This window comes from Toxorhynchites rutilus, chromosome 2, assembly GCF_029784135.1.
Source record: "Toxorhynchites rutilus septentrionalis strain SRP chromosome 2, ASM2978413v1, whole genome shotgun sequence".
NCBI lineage: Eukaryota > Metazoa > Arthropoda > Insecta > Diptera > Culicidae > Toxorhynchites > Toxorhynchites rutilus.
The window spans coordinates 143,403,724-143,426,232 of record NC_073745.1 but is presented as its reverse complement, the minus strand read 5'-3'; the positions used below and the strand labels follow the sequence as shown (position 1 = coordinate 143,426,232).

The 22,509-nt window shown below is 38.9% G+C and overlaps 2 protein-coding genes across 6 annotated transcripts in view; one reads left to right on the top strand and one right to left on the bottom strand.

The window, feature by feature from the left end:
* Window positions 1-13,810, top strand: part of LOC129766195 (uncharacterized) — a 69,664-nt gene extending 55,854 nt beyond the window's left edge. Inside the window, exons 5-8 of the mRNA XM_055766704.1 lie at window positions 12,593-12,602; window positions 12,652-12,909; window positions 12,973-13,266; window positions 13,328-13,810. Coding sequence (XP_055622679.1) covers window positions 12,593-12,602; window positions 12,652-12,909; window positions 12,973-13,266; window positions 13,328-13,537 — 772 coding nt within the window. The 3' untranslated portion in view covers window positions 13,538-13,810. The remainder of the gene's footprint in view (window positions 1-12,592; window positions 12,603-12,651; window positions 12,910-12,972; window positions 13,267-13,327) is intronic.
* Window positions 13,811-21,320: 7,510 nt separating this feature from the next.
* The window catches only part of LOC129768571 (protein groucho-like), an 81,425-nt gene continuing 80,236 nt past the window's right edge, over window positions 21,321-22,509 (bottom strand). For all 5 annotated transcript variants that reach the window (XM_055770302.1, XM_055770307.1, XM_055770303.1 and 2 more), the window contains exons 14-17: window positions 22,229-22,487; window positions 22,001-22,165; window positions 21,739-21,938; window positions 21,321-21,675 (exon numbers count right to left, since the gene is read on the bottom strand). In XM_055770302.1, the coding sequence (XP_055626277.1) occupies window positions 21,568-21,675; window positions 21,739-21,938; window positions 22,001-22,165; window positions 22,229-22,487 (732 nt within the window). In that variant the 3' untranslated portion in view covers window positions 21,321-21,567. The remainder of the gene's footprint in view (window positions 21,676-21,738; window positions 21,939-22,000; window positions 22,166-22,228; window positions 22,488-22,509) is intronic.

Sequence of the window (22,509 nt, the reverse complement as noted above, 5' to 3'; positions counted from 1 at the left end):
TCTTAACATGTCCTTCTCGTCTTTGACTTCTTGCTCTTCCGAAGTTCCCGCTTCATTATTGCCCAGTACTGCTCCACCGGGCGCAGCTCCGGACGGTTTGGCGGGTTCGTGTCCTTTGGAAATAAATGGACAGAATTGGCCTCATACCAATCCAGGACACTTTTAGAATAGTGGCATGATGCCCAATCTGGCCAAATAGCGGAGCTTCGTCGTGCTGCTGCAAGAACGGCAAAAGGCGCTTCTCGAGGTACTTAGATTTGTAGATCTCGCCATTTACTGTGCCCTTTGTCACGAAAGGCTCACTCATCAGTCCACAAGAGCAGATGGCCTGCCAAACGAGATATTTGGAGGCGAACTTCGATATTTTCTTCTTCTTAAATTTGTCGTCCACATCGAACTTGCTCTTGCCGGTGAAAAACTCCAACTCCGGAATTTGCTTGAAATCGGCTTTTATATACGTTTTGTCGTCCATCACACAGCAGCCATATTTTGTCAGCATCTTCTCGTAGAGCTTCCGTGCCCGAGTTTAAGCCGTCGATTGTTGCCGCTCATCGCGGTTTGGGAAGTTCTGTACCTTGTATGTATGTAGTCCAGCTCTCTTCTTTGTGCCCATCTTCCGATGTATGGAAATTGTAAAGGCTATTTATATATATATTTTTGGGAATTTTAAAAAATATGTTTTTGAGAAAAATTAATTTAAATTTTGAATTTTTAAAATAACTTTTTTGTCAGCGAAATTTTTGGTATTTTTTTGTGTAAATCTAATTAATTTCCTGCATTTCATCCTTTGACAAGAATTTTGTAGATATCATAGTTTTTAAGTTATAAATTTTTGTAAAATAATAGGAAAAAAAATGGCTTTTTCCAAAAAGTAGTCTAATTATTTTTCGATAATTTTAAATAAGCAAAGTGGCTTAAATAACCAATATTTTTACACCCACAACGTTCCACAGCTATCTGAGATGGTGCTGCCAACGGCCAGTCGAGTTGGCATGAAATTCGTCATACATTAAAATTCAATTTCTGTCCTTTTTCTAACAACTTACGCGTTTCAAATAAATTTGCGGCCCCTAATATGTCATGTTGTATTTATAACAGCTAAAGCTAAAAAGTCCTACAGTCACACTTTTTATAATTTAAGCATTACACAATTCAGAGTAAAAATTATAATAACTCGAAAGTACTTATAATCAGCACTTCTGTAGACACAAAGCAGAGAAACAAAGACAGCCCGTTATCGTTTTCAACAGGACTATATTTTTAATTCCATCCCATTAATCCGTCCAATCCGCAGACATATGTCGTCGATTCACATCGACTGCGCGTAATAAACATTATCAAGAAGTACTCCAGTGAAGAGGAAAATGTGAACTGGAACATCATTGATCGAACGGATGCTAAGCTGCTCTCCAATTAAGTTACTTAGGGCGTGTAAGTCGATCCGAGCTGCACCTGAATGGCAATAAACGCGAGATACTCATAAGAAGCAGCGACAAAAATGTTATTTTGTCGCTTGGAGGGTCGGAGAGAAATCGTTTTGCGAGGGGAATATCTTAAGATAACACAGTAGCGTATCACCGACATTACTTAGCTCGTATCATCGAACCGACCATGACACACATGTTTGTCGTCACTTGAATCGATTGAAGTTTGACCCAAAATGAAAATAATTGATACCTATCCCAGATAAGCTACTGAAGATAGCCGTGATTGTCTCTCGATATCAAAAACTAGAAAATTATGAACTGAATGATGATGTTCAATAAGTATCGCAAACCGTTGTTAGTTCTTTTTAGTTCGATTGTAAAATTCCTATCGATATAGCGACTAGACTGGTGGCTGCATTTTGAATTCCATCAAGGTCATCAAGCGGCGAAAAATTCAACAATACTCGTTTCTCACGACTGATAACCTTGTGACACTTAGTTTTTCTCAGCGTTTTTTTTTGTTTCTGGCACTCACTTATTATCAGCAACATGTGTCACTAGTACCATCTCCGATTGCAGTGAAACCAAGGGATTGCTAAGATGGCCGCCTTTTAGTAGCAAGCATAGAAAATCATGAGCATAGAAATCATAACCTAAAATTAAAAATGAAGTGCTCCGCGCGATTCTTCAGCTGTGATTTTAATTGCAAATCGTGAAGAAAGCTGTCTAGTGTCACTAGACAGTGGTTGTGATAAGAAAGGGGCGACATTAAATTAAAATTAAAGAAAAAAACTTAATGTGTCGTCCCAAGTTCAGGCGAGAAAAAAAGGAACCAAACCTATCTCTGAATGTGATGTATCACTTTACACTTCAAACACAAACTACAAAACACTGAATTCGATTTTGATTGAATGATGTTAGCTATCGATCAAAGAACAATTGGGCAATGTCACATCACAGTTTCCACATGAAATAAAAAAAAACGTTTCTCGCGCATTTCATCTTCCTTGCTTCCAGAACAGTAAAATGTAAATGTAGTAAAAATGGTCTGGTTGAATCCATCAAACAGGAATACAATTTCGGAATAATTGAAGGATTTTTAAAGAACACCATCTCATCCCACGAAGTCGACGCTCATATTAATAAACATACCCATAAGCAATCATGGAACTTGCAGTAGCAATTTAAACAAAATGAGTCTGTTTTTATAACTGCAAAATAATTGTTGAGCAATCACCGAGATGAATTAAGGTATAGATAGCCAACCTTATCCCACCCTCGTTATGATGAAATAAAAACTTGGCGCTTGAACAAATAAGTCACGAATTGGAATGGATCGTTGCACAAGCCGGTTTGAATATTAGTGTGAAGGTTACACGCTGAACTCATCCCGGCAAGAAGAATGCGAAATCAAATTTCATAAGCTTAGACAAAATTGAAGATCCTCGATGCTATCCAACGCAGAACAATTCAAATTTACAACACACAATTGATTTTGGAATCAAAGAATATTTACAGTGTAAAAATTCACTTGTTTGAACAACCATCCAACGTTCCTCTGTTGCAACAGGTGTTCCAATGTTTATTACAGATCGAAATCACGCATTTATTATCCGTTAACCACAATAGCGTGTGGCGCAAAACTTCAGAACTGGTTCTGGATAATTTTAAACAAATAGAACATTCAAATCATCAAGCCAAGCCGTTGGGGAAGCAGTCTTATCACTTTAAAAAACGTCCTGAAATAATTGCGTTCCTCTGTCACCGGCAGGAAAAAATGTGTCACGCAACTGCCTGAGATTGAAAGGCAAACATGGCTTCCACTTTTGAGGGTTCAGATTTATACTGCAGATTCTGCTTCTGTTGGTGATAATGGAATTGTATGTTATCGTGCACGCGTGGCTGTGGCGTGTAATTACGCCACCAATAAAGAATGGGGAGAACTGTTGACATGACAATGATAAAGAGCTGACTTTAATAAGCTCGCACTTTAAGTTACGTTATTACGTTAGTCAACTACTGAATATGGTTTTCCATCAATGTCAGCGCCATACACGACGACAACTATTGAAATTCAGACGGCGTGTGTTCCCGATATGCAACATTCTAAATTGACGAAAGATGTGCTAATTAGACGGTAGTCACTCGTGGGATTCGCTTGAAATGGCCGGGAGCTTTCAATTCTCTGGAAGACCGAATGAAGCGTGATTTTGCGACTTTTCAATGTCTGGCGAGTTCGGACAAATACATCCGATCGCATGATCTATCCAATATCATGTGCCTATAGAACCGGTTCGAGCCAATAATTTAGCCCGTCTTGAGAGTGAGAGTCTAGTTGGTTGTTTTTAGGTCACATATGGATTATAATTAGGAAGCCGGCTTGTAATCGATGCCGTGCCCATAACTCCGCCTGCAAGAGTTTTTAGTTCGTGCTTTTGTCCGGCATTGGGTGAATGAAAAGTAGTTCAACAAGTGCACAGGTGCAAGTGGTAAACACTAAGATCGATATTCTAGTATTAGAAGATTAGAAATATTTTATGAGAATCCAAATCGTAATTGATAACGTACTTCATAGATGCTAGTGTTGACACCCCATTCCGTATTATTGGATCCTATTATGTACATCGAATCGAGCGTTTTATTCGATATATCCATATCACTATCACACCGAGCAAATCTCGTATTATGTAAATCTGATCGACTCGATGCTCTTACTCCAATGAGAAGCAGCTAACAAACCAGCTCAAAAATTATGATAGTTGCACCGATACCTTACTCGGTCATTGCGACCGACTTGTTTGGTATCTATAATAGTAAAATAGAGCTATTATTATAGAGCGGAATTCTTTTCGACCCGAATTACACAATAAGACCATTTTCTCTATCATCTTCTTGGATGGCATTAACATTCCCAGTGGAACTTTGCTTTCTCAACGTAGGTTAGCAGTCTTAGTTTCTATGCCGAAAAACACGCTTGAGTGTATTCTGGAGTGGCAAGCTCTAGAATACGCGTTACCACAGTGCAAGTCGGAAGAAATTTCTTTTACGGCAAATCCCTCGGCCAGAACTGGAATCGAACCAGAACCCCCGGCATGATAATGTGTGACGCTTATCATTCGGCCACGAGAACACTTTTCTCCATCGTATTGTAAATATAAATTATTGTGATGTTTTCCGCACGTTCTCTCCGGTTTTTGAAAAATATCAAAAGCATTATTCTTATACGACACATTCAATTAAATGTACAGTGATAGATATTCGTTTAGCCGCACTTGAAAAGAAAACTTGAAACACTTACAAAAAAACTAGGAATGTTCTTTTTATCGGGATACATATTTGCTGTAGTGATAGTATATTTAAGTCACTTTTATTGAAAAGACGTGCGTCACAATCACACACACACACACAAGGCATCGGTGGATATAAACATTCAAACGTCGTTTTTTTGCCGAGACATACGTTTAGCCGCAGGGCATAAAAATCGAGTTTTCGCATAATCACCAAGCTTTTATATGTGTTTTTTGAAAAAATACTTGGGAATGTTTAATTTACAAGATAAACATTAGACGTGCAACGTAAGAAGTTGGTCAGAATAGTGATTTACGTAGAATTTAAAGGAATGGCGAAAGGTATTCAATTGACGGAAGAAGGGCGGAAAATAATAAAGATATTCAGTGAACAAATGTTTTCTAATCGCTCAATCGTAACAAAAAGTTTGCGTCTTAAAGGTCGAATAAGACACGAAGCAACCAGGAAACGATGTCCTGCTCATACATTAAGGCAGAATTGGTTGTTCCAGTAAGGAAGAGGCATATTGTGCGCATCTTGAATGAGTCACCAAACATCATGTGGAAGAAACCTTAAGGGAAGCCGAAACTGACCGCCACCCATAAGCAGAAACATCTCATTTTCGCCCGGCAATACATGGAATGGCAATACATGGAATTTAGAATGGAGAAATGTTGTATTTTCCGGCGAAAAAAGTTCAATTTGGCTGGTCCGGACTGTTACAGTTGCTATTGGTACAATTTAAGTCAACGGCATATCGTAAGATCGAAGCGGAACTTTGGGGGCGGAAGTTTGACAGAGTGGGGAGCCGTTTCCTGTCACAGTAAGCATCCCATTTGTTTCATTTTCACCCAAATGAACTCCGAAAAGTATCTTCAATTACTGGAGGACTTTTTGATTGGTCATATTGAGAATAACGCTACCGAGGATGTCGTTTTTTCAGCAGGATTATGCATAGATTTACGTTTCCAAGCAATCGAAGGCATGGTTTGCCGAAAAGGACATTCCGCTTCTTGAATAACCTGCTTGCAGTCGATTGCAATCCCATACAGAACCTATGGAGAATCTTGGCCGAGATGGTCTATGCAAACGGATGACAATTTTCCAACATTTCCAGTCTCAAGGCAGTAATTCAGGAATGTTGGGCTATAATCAATATGGCAACACTTTAGAAGCTGTCTGACTTGATGCCAAATCGAGTTTTCAAAGTGATCCGAAATGGAGGTGGACATACTAAATATTAGCTACCGATTGGACTTGAAATTCGCCGCACAAATTTTCTTTTATTTAAATTTTAGGATGCGGCTAAACCCTGATTCCACATATTTGAATTACTTAGAAAACAAAAAGTGAATTTATACTTTTTTTTAGAATGAATTCGATGAAAATAAACAATAATAGTCTTTTATGAACAAAACTGTACAAAGAATTGACTTATTTTTAAAAATATTGAGGAAAAATAGGGTGCGACTAAACGAATGTCTACCACTGTATATGCATTCTGGTTCATGTTGCTTGAAAATCTCATCCTGAGAGAATGCTCGCTTGATTTCTTAACGAAAGACTGTACAAGGTGCTTTTTTATGCTGCCCCGACCCGAAGATTTAACATTGGCTATTTCGTATTTAGCACAGTTAGCAGTCGCGTCGAGTGGGACTTTCGCACCTTGTGCGGAAATGTCTGGATGCATCCGCCTTTCAGGATATTCTTCATGTTGTGGTTATTCAAAAAAACATTAAAAAAATGGATAGGTTATACAGGTCGAACTCGATTATATACAATATTGAACTCGATCATAAACGAGTATGTATATATATATACAGTCTGAAAAAAAATATTTATATTCAAAAAATTAACTTATTTCAAGTAATATTTCAACGTTAAGGCCATTACTAGTACAGAGGAGTAAATATCGAAAAGATTTTGATTGAATTTTCAACAGGAATTGTTGAAAAAAATGTTGCAGCGAAATTTAGAAGGGTAGAAGTTGGGCGACAAAAAAAATGTGGAGTGGTTAGAGAGCTTTAATTTGGTTGATTTAATTGATGTTGATTTTTTTGGATAAAATTAATAATAACACCTCCAAAACCAGTATCTCTTTTTACTTTTTACTCAAACCGACAAAGTGGTTCTTAGATTTTCGTGAAAAGTGGTTGATTTGTTCTTTATAGCAAAACATAAGACACGTATTTTTTTTTATTTTTTTTTCACTCATTTCGATTTTTTTTTTTTTTATTTAAGTCATTTATTTTTACAGGCTCAAAAGGAGCCGAACTCTTAGCTATACTTTTATTAGTATATATCAACATGTTTCCTTAAATCTAGGGTTAATAAAGTAGGAAACCGATTACTCGCGGTCGACTCGAGATTAGAAGGGTGACATAGTTTCTTTTGGTAAAGGAGGGGATATAAGGATATTGTACAATGTTCACACTCGCATTCACACTCACGCTCATCATATTTCGATTGTAGGATGACTTTTTTTTCGACAATTCATAACATTTGAACTACTTGACCGATTCAGATGATCGATATATCAAAACACAGACAGTTGCTTAAACTTTTTTTGGAAAAATACTACGCTTGCCAAAAATTTGGATTTCATTTTTGTAATTATTAATTGTATTTGTTTTTTGTTGTTTTCATGTCTTTGGACTAAAGGGCGCAATGGTTTTTTTATATTTTTTCTTGAAAGCTGAGGATTTTTCACATAACATATCCAAAAATCAGAGATGTGATTTTTTTCGTTTTCATGTTCTGAATTTTCCAATTTAACCGATAGTTAAATTTTTTTTTTGGCGAGCATAGTATTCTTGTTCCTATCGGATTCGATGTGAACAATATCTTTGCAGGGCAGCTGTCCGGCAATCTTGCAACACACCCTGCCCATCGCACTCGCCCAGCCTTGGCGGCTGGATGTTGGATGCTGGGTTCACCGTTGAGTTGAACCAGTTCGTGGTTCATGCTTTTTCTCCATACTCCGTTCTCTTCTTCTTCTTCCTCTTCCTCTTATATGGCACTAAGGTTCCTAGAGGGACTTTGCCGTCTCAACGTAGTATTACTTGCGTCATTTTTATTAGTACTTAGTTGAGATTTCTATGCCAAATAACACGCCTTGAATGTATTCTGAGTGGCAAGCCTTAGAATACGCGTGACCACAGTGCAAGACGGAGAAAATGTCTTTGACGAAAAATTCCCCCGACTTGAACGGGAACTCTGTTCTCTTGCACACCGCTGTTGATTGTTTCCATTGTTATTTCATTAACGATCGTGATTACACGTGATGCACTCTACAAGTTTCCCCGAACCTCCATACATACGTCGTGCAATACGTGCGACATACGTCGTACCGTCCGACGTGAGTCCTTTCAGACGATCCTTGTAAGGGACTCCGTCCTTATGAAACTGATCAATCATTGCATTCTAAATTTTATGATCAGCAACACTAAGCGATACTGTGGCGTAAAATTCGTCATGTACCTCAATGTTGCTTTGTTCAAATGTAAGAAATTTCACAAGTGGAAAAAATCTGTACCAAACTGTACTTTTTGACGAAAATCTGTACTCTGTAGCGTACAGAATCTGTACCAAAAGTTACGAAAAAATATGTGCCATTCCAGATAAATATGTACGTGTGGTAACACTGGGTAGTAGTCTGAATCGATGTTAGTGCCACGAAGGTTCTGACGTTCTGACGGTTCTGACGATGTGCCGACCATCGATCAGTACGTGGTCAATGTGTGTTACCGTTTGCTGAGTTGATCTCCAGGTATTATTTATTGTTTATTTATTTGGAGTGAGGGAAAAGGCTCATTCAAGCCTTTGTTCTTAAATGGGCATAAAACCTTCTCTTTTTTAGTTATCAACAGATTTCTGGATTTCTGCTTCGATTTTTGTTGTGACTTCCTAAATTTGCTTAAATTTTCCTTTGTTTTTACGCATGGCTTGCAGGGCCTACAACAACCCCCTGTGTCGCCGGAAGACCATCGTGTACAGCTCTGTCCCCTTCGCTGACACGGCTCTAGCATGGAACGCTCTAACACGGTTTGGGCTGCACCTCCATGGTGAACAGACGCTCAGGAAGTCCCTCTTCCCTGTCAGCAAACGACCAAGATCCCACCGGGGTTGGTTACCCGATCTTCGCCATGGTTAGTCGTACCCCAGTCGACATCCCGAGTAGGTAGGGATAGGAGTTATTGGGTCTAGATTGTGCCTGCAGGTACACGTCGTATCGATGGTACGCTTTGTTCAGCAGTTTACCAACCTCATCCAACTGTACGCACTACCATATATACTGGTACTCTGTTACAGCTCTCCACGAATACTCAATCTACTCCCCAAATCGTCGCACGAGTTAGAAAGGAAACCATATCGTACATCTGGTTACGACATAAATTGAAGGAAATAACTTCTATCCAAGTCGAAAAAAATCGATCGACAAGGCGTCCGGAAGACTGTACAGTGATAAAAAGGGCCAATGTTCCCAGAAAAGTTCCTGTAGTCAAAAAGCTGAGATTTATATAACTTTTGGCACCACGAACCTGGCCATTTATCAAAAGGAGTGTCTCCACATTTGATGCCATTATGTATGGAACTCGATTTCTTTTGCATGGCCACCACGGGCACGCTTGCGGAAGTCCAGACGCTGATTTTCAACGGTTTTCAAGCATAAATCGGCCGATACTGCTGCAATTTCACGTTCGATATTCGTACGAAGTTCATCAATCGTCACTGGCTTGTTGGCATAGACCATAGACTTGACGTTACTCCACAGGAAATAGTCCAACGGCAGGGTTGCCAACTATGATTTTAAAAAAATCAGGAAGAATTAAAATAAAAATCAGGATAAATCAGGATAGCTCATATTGGGTTGTCCGAAAAGTTAATGTCGATTTTTGGGAAAACAAAAATATCATTTTCAATCAAAGCATTATAATTCAATTTTAAATCCATAGTTCTGTTTCACAATCTTTCGCCATCTTTCATACAGCTTGAATATTCTATTTGCTTGGTAGTAATAAAGAATCCATTCCGAATCCTACCAGAAACAGAGTATATCTTCCTTCGGGCATGGTATTTTTTGATCGTTTATATTTTTTCCGAAAACCCTACAGCATCACTACAGCCAATTGCAGAGAAATCAATATTCAAATTTTCACTGAATTCGTCATCCATGCTTTGGAATGAATCTTTACTCAACAAATGAGGAAGGCATATCAGCAGTGGAAGATTTGCTGAATTTTTCCTAATTTTATGATATTGAGTACGGTTATAAATAAGTTAAGGACTTTTAGGTTCTGTACTTAAAAGAAACATGGTATAGGTTTGAGCTCTAGACTAGAACTAATTTATTTCACATTGTTTCACCTTTTTATATCTGACAAGAAACATTATTTAATCACCCGTATCGCCACAGGAAGATTTCCTATATCTCTATTACGAAGCTGCTATTCCTTTATTTACCCTTTGTCCTTGCTCTTTGGCTACCCTTGATTCTACTTTGAATCAGACGAACAAATTACATATAAAGAGCCCTATTCCAGAAAACGAGACGAGCAATTCGCTGCAAGAAGAGAATATATATATATCATATGTATATATATATCATTTTCGTTCAATATTTACATTTGGTTGTGTTGTTTGGGAGAGGCCCATTTGGAAATCTATTAAATCTTACAATTACTGAATTGAATTTGATGGTTGCAGTTGAAAACATACATTGCTTATGCAATACTAGTTTAGCCGTGAAACAATTTTTGAAGATAAAGGCGGAGCGGATTTTTGAAGGATAAATTTTTGAAGATATATATATATATATATATATATATATATATATATATATATATATATATATATATATATATATATATCATATGTATATATATATCATTTTCGTTCAATATTTACATTTGGTTGTATTGTTTGGGAGAGGCCCATTTGGAAATCTATTAAATCTTACAATTACTGAATTGAATTTGATGGTTGCAGTTGAAAACATACATTGCTTATGCAATACTAGTTTAGCCGTGAAACAATTTTTGAAGATAAAGGCGGAGCAGAAGAATACCGATGCTTTCAATCAACAAGGTGAACAAACACATCAAACAAACTAGACGATTCGACTGATTCATCGGCGAGCGCGGCCAAACGGTCGTCGAGCCAGACGAGCTACTCGTCTGTTTTTAGTCGAGCTCGGCTTCTGGAATATGAAAACAAACGAGACGAGCGCTCGTCTGCTCGTCTCGTTTGCTGGAATATTGCCCAAAATCTTTTTATATTGACTGTGGATTCAAAAATTTTCTGTTGAGTAATTTTACACTCTGAAACGCATTCCTACATTAATAACTCTGGGGATACATCTGCATACACATTATCCTCAATAAAGCAATGTTGTTCCTCAAACTTAATCTCGTTGTAATTTCATAAATTCGTCAGACAATCTGGTTTCATGAAATTTTCTAGCACTGTTGAGGGTAGAGATAAAAAAGTTGAGTACAGTTTTGCGTCTAAAGAATTTAGCTTAATTTAAGATACGAGGGTCGTTCAAAAAATAAGTTTCAGTGCCTCAGAAATCGCGGAAAAATAAAGTTAGAACAAAAAACAAGATGATTTTCGTAATCTACGTTTTATTTTCTATTTTTCTACATAATTGCTGTAACGTTCGAGGCAATTTTCATAGCGTGGCACGAGTTTTTCTATTCCGAGCGCGAAGTACGTAGCGTCCAACTTTTTGAAGTACGCTTGTTTCATCACCGGAAATAAGTGATAGTCGCTAGGGGCGAGATCTGGGGAGTAAGTTTCATCAAAAATCCGAATCACATTCAAGTTGTTGCCCAGCTCAACTCACGAACATATGACGCTTCTGGTGGTCAAGCGGCTTCAGTTCTTGCGTCAATTTGATCTTGTATGGATGTGGGCGAAGATCTTTTCCCAAAATTATAGCGGCTAGCGGCAGCAATGTTCTCGACACTACGGGCACTTCTTTGTCCCACTGGCACGGGAACATTTTGTACTGTACCTGTGGATTCCAATTTTTCCACGAGACGCTCAATTGTTGATCTGGCAGGACGATTATGACGACCATAAATTGGACGTAGCGCTATTAATGTTGAGGCCATTGACCCCGAATTCCGGTAGTAAATTTTAATAATCACGACTCGCTGTTGGATCGTATATCTTTCCATTATGAAATGGCAAACCTTACCGAAGAGAAATGTCAAGAGAGCGGGAAAAAATATGACGTCGTTTGCTGTCCCTATCGGTCTACTTTTGTAACGTCCCTATTGAAATACCCCTTATATGAAAAATATAACTCGAAGCCAAAAGATAACTTTAAAAATGGTTTGTCCAAAATATACATTACCTTAATCATCCTCACATTGCCTCTTGCAAAACCAGCAAAGTATCTCAAGTTGGATTTAACCGTGGCTTATAGGTGTGAATCAGGAGATTACACTTTTTACCTTTATCCCGACTGTGTTTTAGTTTCCACATTGATATGCGTTAGTTGCTTTGGAAACCAATTCAATCACTTGACCAACAATAAAATATAACTCTCCACTTAAGCTACCAATAGCCTCTGTGCTGATGAGGAACCAGGTCACCATTTTCTCGCCTATAGTGATAAGACACGAGAACGAAACTGATAATACATACTTGGTTTCAAGCAGAAATCCATATTTTTAAACCACCACCAAGCAGTCGTCACCATTTGATGCTTGTTTTTTTACTCATCCAATAAACGAACACGTAATAATAACAACAAGCGTTCGACGCTATCTCGATTTTCCTGAACGAGACAAAAAAATCCGCGGCTACGCGATCTTACCGACGAGCGTCTGTTGATAAACACGGGTTGAACACTGACCCCTGTTCAGATTGAGTGCGGTAAAGCAATTACTCTCAGAACTGATTTATTTATTTTTTTTATTTTCAGAGCGCTAAGATGAAACAGTCAACGCTAGACACCATATCGGTGCTGCTTGCAGAACTGATCGGCACCGCCCTGCTGGTCATGCTGGGTTGCATGGGATGCGTGGGAGGTCTTGGCCACAAGCCATCGCATTTCGAGATGTGCATCAACTTCGGTTTGGTCGTCATGATCATCGTGCAGGTCTTCGGTTGTGTCTCAGGATCGCATCTCAACCCGGCGGTCACCGCCACTGCTTGGGTGTACGAAATGGTTTCCACCAAGGTCTAGATTACAAAACATTTCATTCCATAGAATCATAGACACTTAAAGGATTGATAATTCTAGATGGCCCTCGGATACGCTGCCGTGCAGTGTATCGGTGCCTTCATGGGATTCGGATTGCTAAAGATAGTCACACCCGCAGCGGTATTCTCCGACGCCTTGGAAGCAGGAGCCGGTTTCTGTGTCACTTCCCCTAACCCAAAAATCTCCACGCTCCAAGCCGTTGGCATTGAATTTGTTGCCACCTCAGTGCTGGCACTGGTTTGCTGTGGCGTTTGGGACCCACGTAATGCCAAGTATCACGATTCGGTGGCTCTCAAGTTCGGCTTCACCATCGGTTGTCTTGCTGTCACAGCTGTAGGTATTAACAATTTGAGTGACAATTTTGCAAATACATTGAATATTTTTTCACTTCTAGGGTCCCTACACCGGAGCCAGCATGAACCCGGCACGTTCGTTGGGCCCGGTCCTATGGAACGGTGACTGGACGGCACACTGGGTCTACTGGGTGGGTCCCCTGCTAGGTGCCTTCGTCAGTGCTTTCGCTTACAAAATCGTTTTCCGACGTGAAGTTTTCCAACCGCCGGCTTCGCCAAGTGAACTAACCGCACTCAACACGGAGAAGTAAAATGCTCAAAGGCCTCGACATATGCCATTAGGTTTTGTTCGGTTAGCAAACACAGGCATGAAAAAGTACCCGCATTTGTTTTACATTGTTATCACTCAAAAGATCAAATAGAAAGTTCGTTAGCTAGTTACTTACATAAATATATCATAAGTTGGCTCAATAGCTTTAATTATGCTCATATCCTGAATGAAATTTGTACCAAATATTCGACGGTTCGCCGATAAACAAATCTGTTTTAGTGGTTTTGAAATAGAGATCTACATTTTAAAGCGATGTGACAATGGTGTTCTTATTTAATTTGTAGAGTTATCGGTAAACCATACATCAGACTTATTTCCCGACCGGATCGTAGTATAGAAGCAGAATATCGAAACAGGAATAAATGTTGCAATGGCACACTATATCCGTACTGAATAACGCGCTCTTGACTAGTGATTGGCAGCTTTATATCGACTATGACAATGATGATATGCAGACTTCAGCATTCTACAAAAAAAAAAAATGATCGAGAACCTTGATGATCCTCGAAAACATCAACCACCAAACGAGGCGTCGTGGAAACCGTAAAACGGCTACAACACAACACTCTTCGCAAGTCTTGCTAACGATCGAAAACTTCATCCAAATACCGCTCACCGAAGATAAAACTAGAAAGTATAGTATAAAGTAGAGCGAAACCAGTCAGGATTATAGATATGTCACAACTCTGGAAAGAATTACACGGATACCAGTCAATTCTGTGGTTCCATCACAGCCACCGATACTTAGGTCGCAAGGCTTTTCGCTGTTTTCCTACAGAGCTTCCACAATACGAGGTCTTAATAACAATACTTTCTCTATGTAATAGATTATTATAAGTAAAGTAACACTTTTTTCCACTCTTGATTATTGGATCTCTTTTGACATTTCTATTGGGCTCTTTTTGACAACCAATTTGATTCTATCCGCATGACCCAGGTTTACAAAATGAAGACATGGTATCATATCTGGCATCCCTGCGGTGTACTGCAGTTTACTTAAGGCTGATTTAGACGATGCCAGTCAGCGCTCTAGTTGAAGTATCCAGTGAATAGAGAACAGACACTCTGTTCCAGTTAGAGGCCAATTACTTGTTCGATACTGGTACAAATAACTTGAACAGAGTGTCTGTTCTCTGTTCACTGGATACTTCAACTAGAGCGCTGACTGGCATCGTCTAAATCAGCCTTTATGAAAACGGACTGGACTGTTTACTGTTGAAATGGAGATCGAATCGGATAAACAAATTTCTCTAGTTTACGTTAGAAAAGCGTTGTGGGACAAAACTTCGAGGCAGTACCGAGACCGGTTGCTTGTTGACAAGCTTTGGCAACAAGCTAAAACCGAGTTGGGAGTAAACACAACTAGTAAGTGTACATAAACAATGATTCATCATGTATCAATCTACGCCTTTAGTTTACAGCGGATGCTGTAAAAATGAAGCGGAAAACCTATGAGACGGGTTCGCAAAAGAACTGCGGAAGATGCTATTTTTCCGAGATCAATGAAATCCCGGAAATCTGGCAAAAATCTTTCGGCCAGAGGAAATGAGGATAATTCAGAAGATCATCTACAGAGAAGTGTTGCAGGAGAGTCCGAGGAACTAAATAAAAATAAATAAAGATAGATTATTTAGAGGAACCTCCATTTGTTTCCTCCTCTTCTCAAACAAGTTCACATACATCAAACAGACCTGCAAAGCGTAGTGCTCATCAGAAACTGATCGAAATTGACGCCAAAAAATTTAAATTGCTCAAACAAAAGGTGTATAAGTTTTTCGTTCCTGGAGGTATGTTGTTGTTTGTCCAGCAGTTTCTTCCAACAATGTATCGACACCTTCGTGATCGATTATAGACCCCATTATCGAAATCGAATCGAGGATTCGATACAATCACTATCACTATCACACCGAGTAAAATCTGGAATTATAGAAATCGAGGAAAACAGCTCGATTCGTTACTCTGCTCGAATGTCAGTGACGGTGCTGAAATATTTTGAAACGTGTTAGAAATGCTTCACAAAGCACTATAGAAAGGATGCCAAATCTTTTTTTGACACATCTGCTATGAAAATTATAAATATAATTTTTTCCAAAAGTGTTGATATGGTTATGTTTTGGAGAAAACTGATGTTGAGGGAATATATGAAGCTTAATAGGCGTAATGCATGCATGGATGTGTAATAAAAACGACATCATGGAATAATTTACTTTACAAAAAATAAAATTATTAGAAAATGAATCTTTTCATGTATTTTCACACCTGCAATCTATGGAATTCCGTAAGGAGTCGCACATGAGACACTTTTTTTAGCAAAACAAATTTTGCATGTAATTCTCTTTTAGCATCGATTTCTTGTTGTAGCGGCGTCAACACCTTTTTTTGTATTGGGCCACCGCCTGGGGCCCTAAATTCTTGCTTGTTGTGTGCTAGTGTGTTTTCTTTACCTTTCACCTAATGTCAATCCAAATATAATATATAATTGTGAAAAATCATTATTGTTTTGCAAGACATTTCAGCTGTAGCATATAGTGGAGAAAGTTTGGTATAGTATAGCTAAAAAAATTGCTGGCAAAAGCAACACGTACTAATGTACGCTAGCATGAATAAGCAATTTTAGGTAGGAAATTCGGTTGATAGTAATTCAAAGAATATGATAAAATTTACTTATGCAGTTATATGTATCGTAGAAGAAACACTTACTTTCTGTCATTCTGAACCAAGACGCATTGATGGTCTCAGTGCATTATGCTCCTCACTGAATTCCTCCCACTTTTCATTAGCCGGGATTCTATTTGAACTGCCTCCACAAATACCTCGAGCAATGTTTACATTCGCTTTCATTGGTTCAACGAGTCGTTCAAAGAGGTGGTGATTTGTCTGTTTCGTTCGGTTGTTTAGGAGCTATTAACGCTCAAAATCTTGAGCTCCGGCGTAACGCTTTCGTTTTCGAAACTTTGATGTTACACACCGGTATAGAAATGAAAGACGTAGTCCTGCGTCAAAAACAAATGGAATTTGGAAAATCGAAAATATTTTTCGATGCCAAATGACTTAAAAAGGCAAAAAACGTCGAGATCTAGTGTCATATCGCAAAAAAAATTTGGTTAAAAATCGACTTTCTGGGACTTAAGGGGTATGGGTATGGAAAAAAAAATCATCGAATTAAAAATTATAGGAGGTTGTGTTCAAGACACGACCACATTGTTGACATAGAGCTACGCTGTAGTTTAATTCAAGTCGCTTGCGGATACTATTTTATAATGCTACGAAATTTTTGAAATAGCCATTGTACCAGTTTGGTCGCCCGGAAATGTTTTTTATTGTAGAATTATTTGACGATAATTGTTTGATGATTCATTCTTGTGCTTGCAAAACAATACATGCTCAAGATAAGCGCAGCTGTCATCCTTATTGGAGAATATTTTGCTACTGGCAAGCGAAACCAAATCACATACAAAACTCCCGAGCGACATTTAATTTGTTGGAGACTAAATAAGCGAAATCCATCTGCACGCGAACCCAAATAAATTAATGACTTATTATAACTTATTGAATAATTTGGTATTCCCCAATAATTTTTTGGTGCACAACCTTAACACCTGCTTCACCATAGCGTCAGTACAATGCATTGATGCAATGTCAAAGGCACTAACGAAGCCTTCATTATGACAGAAAACAAACAATGTTAACTGCTTGGAGAAGGCTGAATATTTTCCTCAGCAGGGATTCATTACTAATACCCTAGCGTAAATGATTCCCTCCCGCTATATCCCCTCCTTGTTTATATTTATCATTACGACTGCATAATTTGCAACACCAAACAATCGTCAATCATAGCATGAAAAATTAGACGATTGTTGCATCGTTACAGGGCCAATGCACACGTGAGCAGATACAAATGGGGTTTCAGCGTAGCGAAGATGCACTATTTCTACGTACGGATTATGAAGCACGCACGTATGCACACACATATCCATATAATTAAGTACTACCTCACGGTGAGTACGATTTAAAAAAATATTTATTTAACACATCAAATAGAATTAATACAAAACTGAACATTACTGCTAAACTGCTAGAAACACAAGAGAGGGATTCGCTCGATTGCGGTCCTATTTATTGGTTGTGATTGCTGATCGTGCAATCACGTGGCGGCTGGGTAGCGTGGTGCTGCATTGTGCTGATCGTGCGTATTGGCTGGGTGGCGTGGTGCGCTGCTTGGTGTTGCTATGTGCTGACTGAGTGGTAACTCGGCCCATAACTATATATCGATGGCTTGTAGCAACTAAATATACACACACTTATCTCCGTTTTGCGCTCTTCTCAACAGAAGCCCTTTCTGTTTATATTGCCAGTCTAGATTAGCTTAGCTGTCGTCCTTTGTGGAGAGAGTTTTCCTACCGTCATGCGAAACCAAATCACTGACAAAATTCCAGAATATTTATTTTCTTGGTGAGCTGACGATAGCCTAGCTTGATGATTTCCCTCACAATTGTGTAGCTTAGAACCTTATTGCAATGGCATCATTTTGATGCAATGATTACAATGCCAGAGACATCAGCGAGTGAGTCATTTGGTCGCGTCCACAGCTCAGTCCGAAACGAAGACACATGATGGCGCAAAACAAGGAAAAACAAGCGATGTTAATTTGTTTCGTATCTAGAACGATACTGAAAGTTTGCCTTTCCTTTCTTTCCTTGTTGAATTAAAGAGTCTTTAAACTTCTTCAGTTCATTCGTCTCTAGCCTTTAAAAAGGCCCTTGGAAAAATCTACTTTTTTCTCATATTACTCCTCCACGCCCATTGCCTTGAGAAAACCATTCGATCCCTCGCCGCCCAGCTCGCCCAGCAACGGTGTTGTCCAGTCGATGTCCTCACGAAGTATGAACAGTGATCCCCGATAATCGTTCGATTAATCGATTAATCGAATACTTCCTACAGAAATCGATCGAACGAATACTGCACAACCAATAATCGAAGCGAACGAATAATTTACGTCGATCAATCGATCCAAATCCAGAGCAAAAAAACCGTACCGCCGCTGCAGTTTTATCCTGAAAATCAATTATTATCTTTGACGCTCTCCTAAACTCCTAAAAGAAGCTCAATGCCGTCGACGCGAAATGAGCTTCGTTTACGAGTTTAGGGGAGCGTAAAACATAATAATTCATTTTCAGGTGGAATGAACACTTTTTGATCCCAGATGGCTTTCTAACAAATGAGAAATATAAGTCTAACTAATTACTTCTCTCAGTGTGACGATTAATCGATTAATCGATTATTTGGAGCGATTAATCGTATCGAATAATAAACTGCTGAAAAGTATTCGATTAGTGGATGAACGATTAATTTCAAAAATCGGAGATCACTAAGTATGAGGTTTGCCTCAGCAAGATTCACTGTTTATACTCTAGGCAAATATTCCCATTCGTTCTTCTTCTTTTCCTTTGTTCACGGAGACTTCACATTTTACGATTTTCCCTTCGTTGCTCGTCGATAAGTTGCTCGTTATTGACAGCTCTGTTCGGGAAAGCACACAAATGTATGAGAAAATGGGAATGCTTCCAATGTTCATCAATTTAAACCATATACAGACTATGGGATTGTAATGTACAGCATATCAAAAATATATAGCAAATCTTAAGGAATTTCCGATTCGTTTGGTATGTAAATCGCCAGAATCCGTTTACGGCAAAAATAGTTATTAACGTTAACTTTATTTCATAAAAACGTGACCTGTGTTCTGATTTGGCACCCTTAATGAAAGACGTAGTTCTACGTCAAAAAACGATCGTGTACATTTTGTTTATTGGCCCAAAAAATGACCTGTGCAAAATTTCAGCTCAATCGGACATGATTCAGGGGGGTCTCAAAGCACTCAAAGTTTTGAATTTTTGATCACTCAGGCTATGTCCCAAAAGATCGAAAAGGTCAAAAATTTTGATGATACGGAAAAAATACTCGGATGTTCGATAAATTTATAAATTGACAGGACTTATTGTAGTCTTACGTCTTTTCGGTTATATCCCCGACATTAACCACCCGTCTTTTTGCAATGAGGAATCGATTGATTTAATTTACGATACCACACTTACCTTGGCATGTGCTTCTTTCCATCGCTCAATGCTTTCTTGAGGGGTGAACTTCAAAAGGCAAAATCCGTCTCTGAAATAGGTAATGATATATAGTTGATTGATGATTTTTCCCACATCTCGTCAGTACTCACTAGTTGGTAGCTCTCATAAAACTGGGTACAAACCATTATGATGATGGTCTTGACGAACGAATTTCAAAAGATTCCATTCTAGCTGTCGTCACATTACTCGCTGAGCCCGCTATAAAAAGTTGCAACTATGAACATGCTGCTTATTACGACCACATGGCATGTATCGAGTTCCGTGAAGCATTTTTCGACTATAAGATCATTGAATCCATGTGTCTGGTAGTCAATCGAATGACTCAATCTAATACATCTTTCTCCAAATTTATTCTGTCAGTCTGTCAGGTTGTATCGAACGTTCGGGTACATATTCGACCTAGATCATATCATTGCAATTGCGCTACATTTCCTGTGTCTTCGATTTCATAAAAAAAAACATGCATTTCCGCTTACTACGCCCAATATTTGTTGGAGAGAATAGAACTCTAGAATTATATCCATTCAAGAAATATCCATCGATCTTTATGTATAAGTTAAAAAAAAAATCATTGGAGTCTCTAATTTGAAATGAAATTCACACATGATTGCAAAAGGGTAATTTCGGATTTCTAAAGTGAAAAGCATTCTATTAGAAAATAAGAACAATTTTCAGTATTTTTTTCATAAAAAAACAATAATTACATTTTACCATCTTTACAATTCAACTCAGCAGCGCTATTGTTTTCGTGGCTGCGATGTTTTCTATTCCATCCAGCTGCCCATTTTAACCTTACAATTATTTCTAAACTGTATTCTTGAGTTTTTTCTGTTGTTTTTATCTTTTTTCCCCTAAAAATATTATGCTGCTTACTGCTGATGCAGTGTGGGGCGGAAACAACTAATATTTCGAGTTTGGAACTAGGAGCAAAAGCTAGCCCTATAATCTCTACTGCTGATAAAAATCGATCATTTACACAATTTCTCCTGTTTACTCTCTATTTTCATCCTACATAAAGTATATTAACAAAGGATAAAGCTTTCCATTTTGTTATCGAAAGTAAGCGCTAAGTTTTTTTTTGTTTGTTTTTTTGATATCCTCCAATTTGACTCTGGAAATCAAGTTCCTCAAGAGCAGGTACAAACTAAATCCAGCTGAAGACGGTCCCACTCCATTCACGATTTTTCCTAAACCGTTACGCGTTCACTGTTTGGTTTTTGTATCCTTCTCTACAGTTTTAAGTTCTAGTTTCAGCAGAGAATACAATTAAAAAAAAATAGAAACAGTTGCGATAGATTATTTTATACAATTGATACACCGAACATCGTCCGAAATTTATCGTTATGCGAGAGCACTGTTTTCTACAATTGTTCGTTTTCCTTTCACTTACCGTTAATTCATTCCTACAACTAAATTAAAGTTTGACTTTTTACACATGTGTTTTGCACTGAACTATCGTACATTTGTCTTAATTAATTGTTTTTTTTTCATCTCTAAATCTCTGATTCTATTCTCGCTTTCTACAGACACGTATTACTAACTTTTTTTCTGCGGCCAATCGCCACGTGTAATTTTTTTTATAGATATTTGTATATAGCTTAATGAGTGTAATCAGGCTTTACCAGGTTCTCGTTTTGTTGCTTGATGCAATACATTCGTTTATTTTTTCTGTTTTTTTCTCTCTCTTTTGTCCTACTAACAACTATTACTGTTAAATGTTTGTTTTGTTTCATTGCCTCGAAACGAGTTCGAGTGGGCAATCGTAACAAAATTATGACACTTTCGGTGTGTGCTGACTGGATTTCTGGATACCGAAATACGGTGAAATCAGCAGCGTAGATTGGGTTTCGGGGAGGTGGGGCTCTTAGTAACACTAGTAGATGACCTCGTAGACGGTGGCCTTCTTGTCACCCGAGCCGGTCACGATGTACTTATCGTCCGCCGAGATATCACAGCTTAGCACAGAGGATGATTCCTTGGACTGGAGGGACGAAGAGAGATTGTGAGATACATTGAATTAAGAGCATTGAGCTAGTGCACTTACCTGGAATATCGATGCTCCGTAAGGTGTCCTCCACGCGTTCAGCAGGTTGTCTTTGCCGGTGGACACGAACCACTTGCCGCAGGCAGCGAACTTCAGGCTCAGCACACAGCTCTCGTGCAGATGAAGCTGGTACTTGTCAGGTTTGTTGGCGTGCAGAACCTCCACGTTGGAGTTCTCCATTCCGACCGCGAGCCAGTCACCTGGAATAAAGGGCGATGGGTAAAGATCTGGGATTAAAGGACAGCACCATTTTTGGACTCACCTGTAGGGCAATAGCCAAGTGAGAAGATCTGCGAGCTGAAGTCATGTTGCTGCAGCTGTCGACCTTCCCTGAGATCCCAGGACCGCACGGTATTATCCAAACCACCGGTCCACAGTTTTGTACCATCAGCACTTATATCTATACAAGAGGCTCCATCGGTGTGACCTAGAAAAAAAATCAAGTTTGATTATTTCCAATATCCAATAGCTTGCGTTGGTAACAATATACCTTGGAACTGCCGCACCAACGACTGATTCTGCAGATCCCATACAGCAATGTGTCCGTCTGAGCAACACGAGAAGCACACTTTAGAGTCGGGCGAAATGGCCAGCGCGTAGCAGGCTGGTGCGTTAGAGGTCAATTCCGCCTTGACACGCGGTGTAGGACTAGCAAGATCCCAGATGGACAAATTGGAGGCTTCTCCGCCAACGATTAACGTTCGACCGTCGGGTAATAGTTTTACCGAACGAATGTAGTTGTCTCGTTGCTGTCGGAAACAGTCAAAAGTT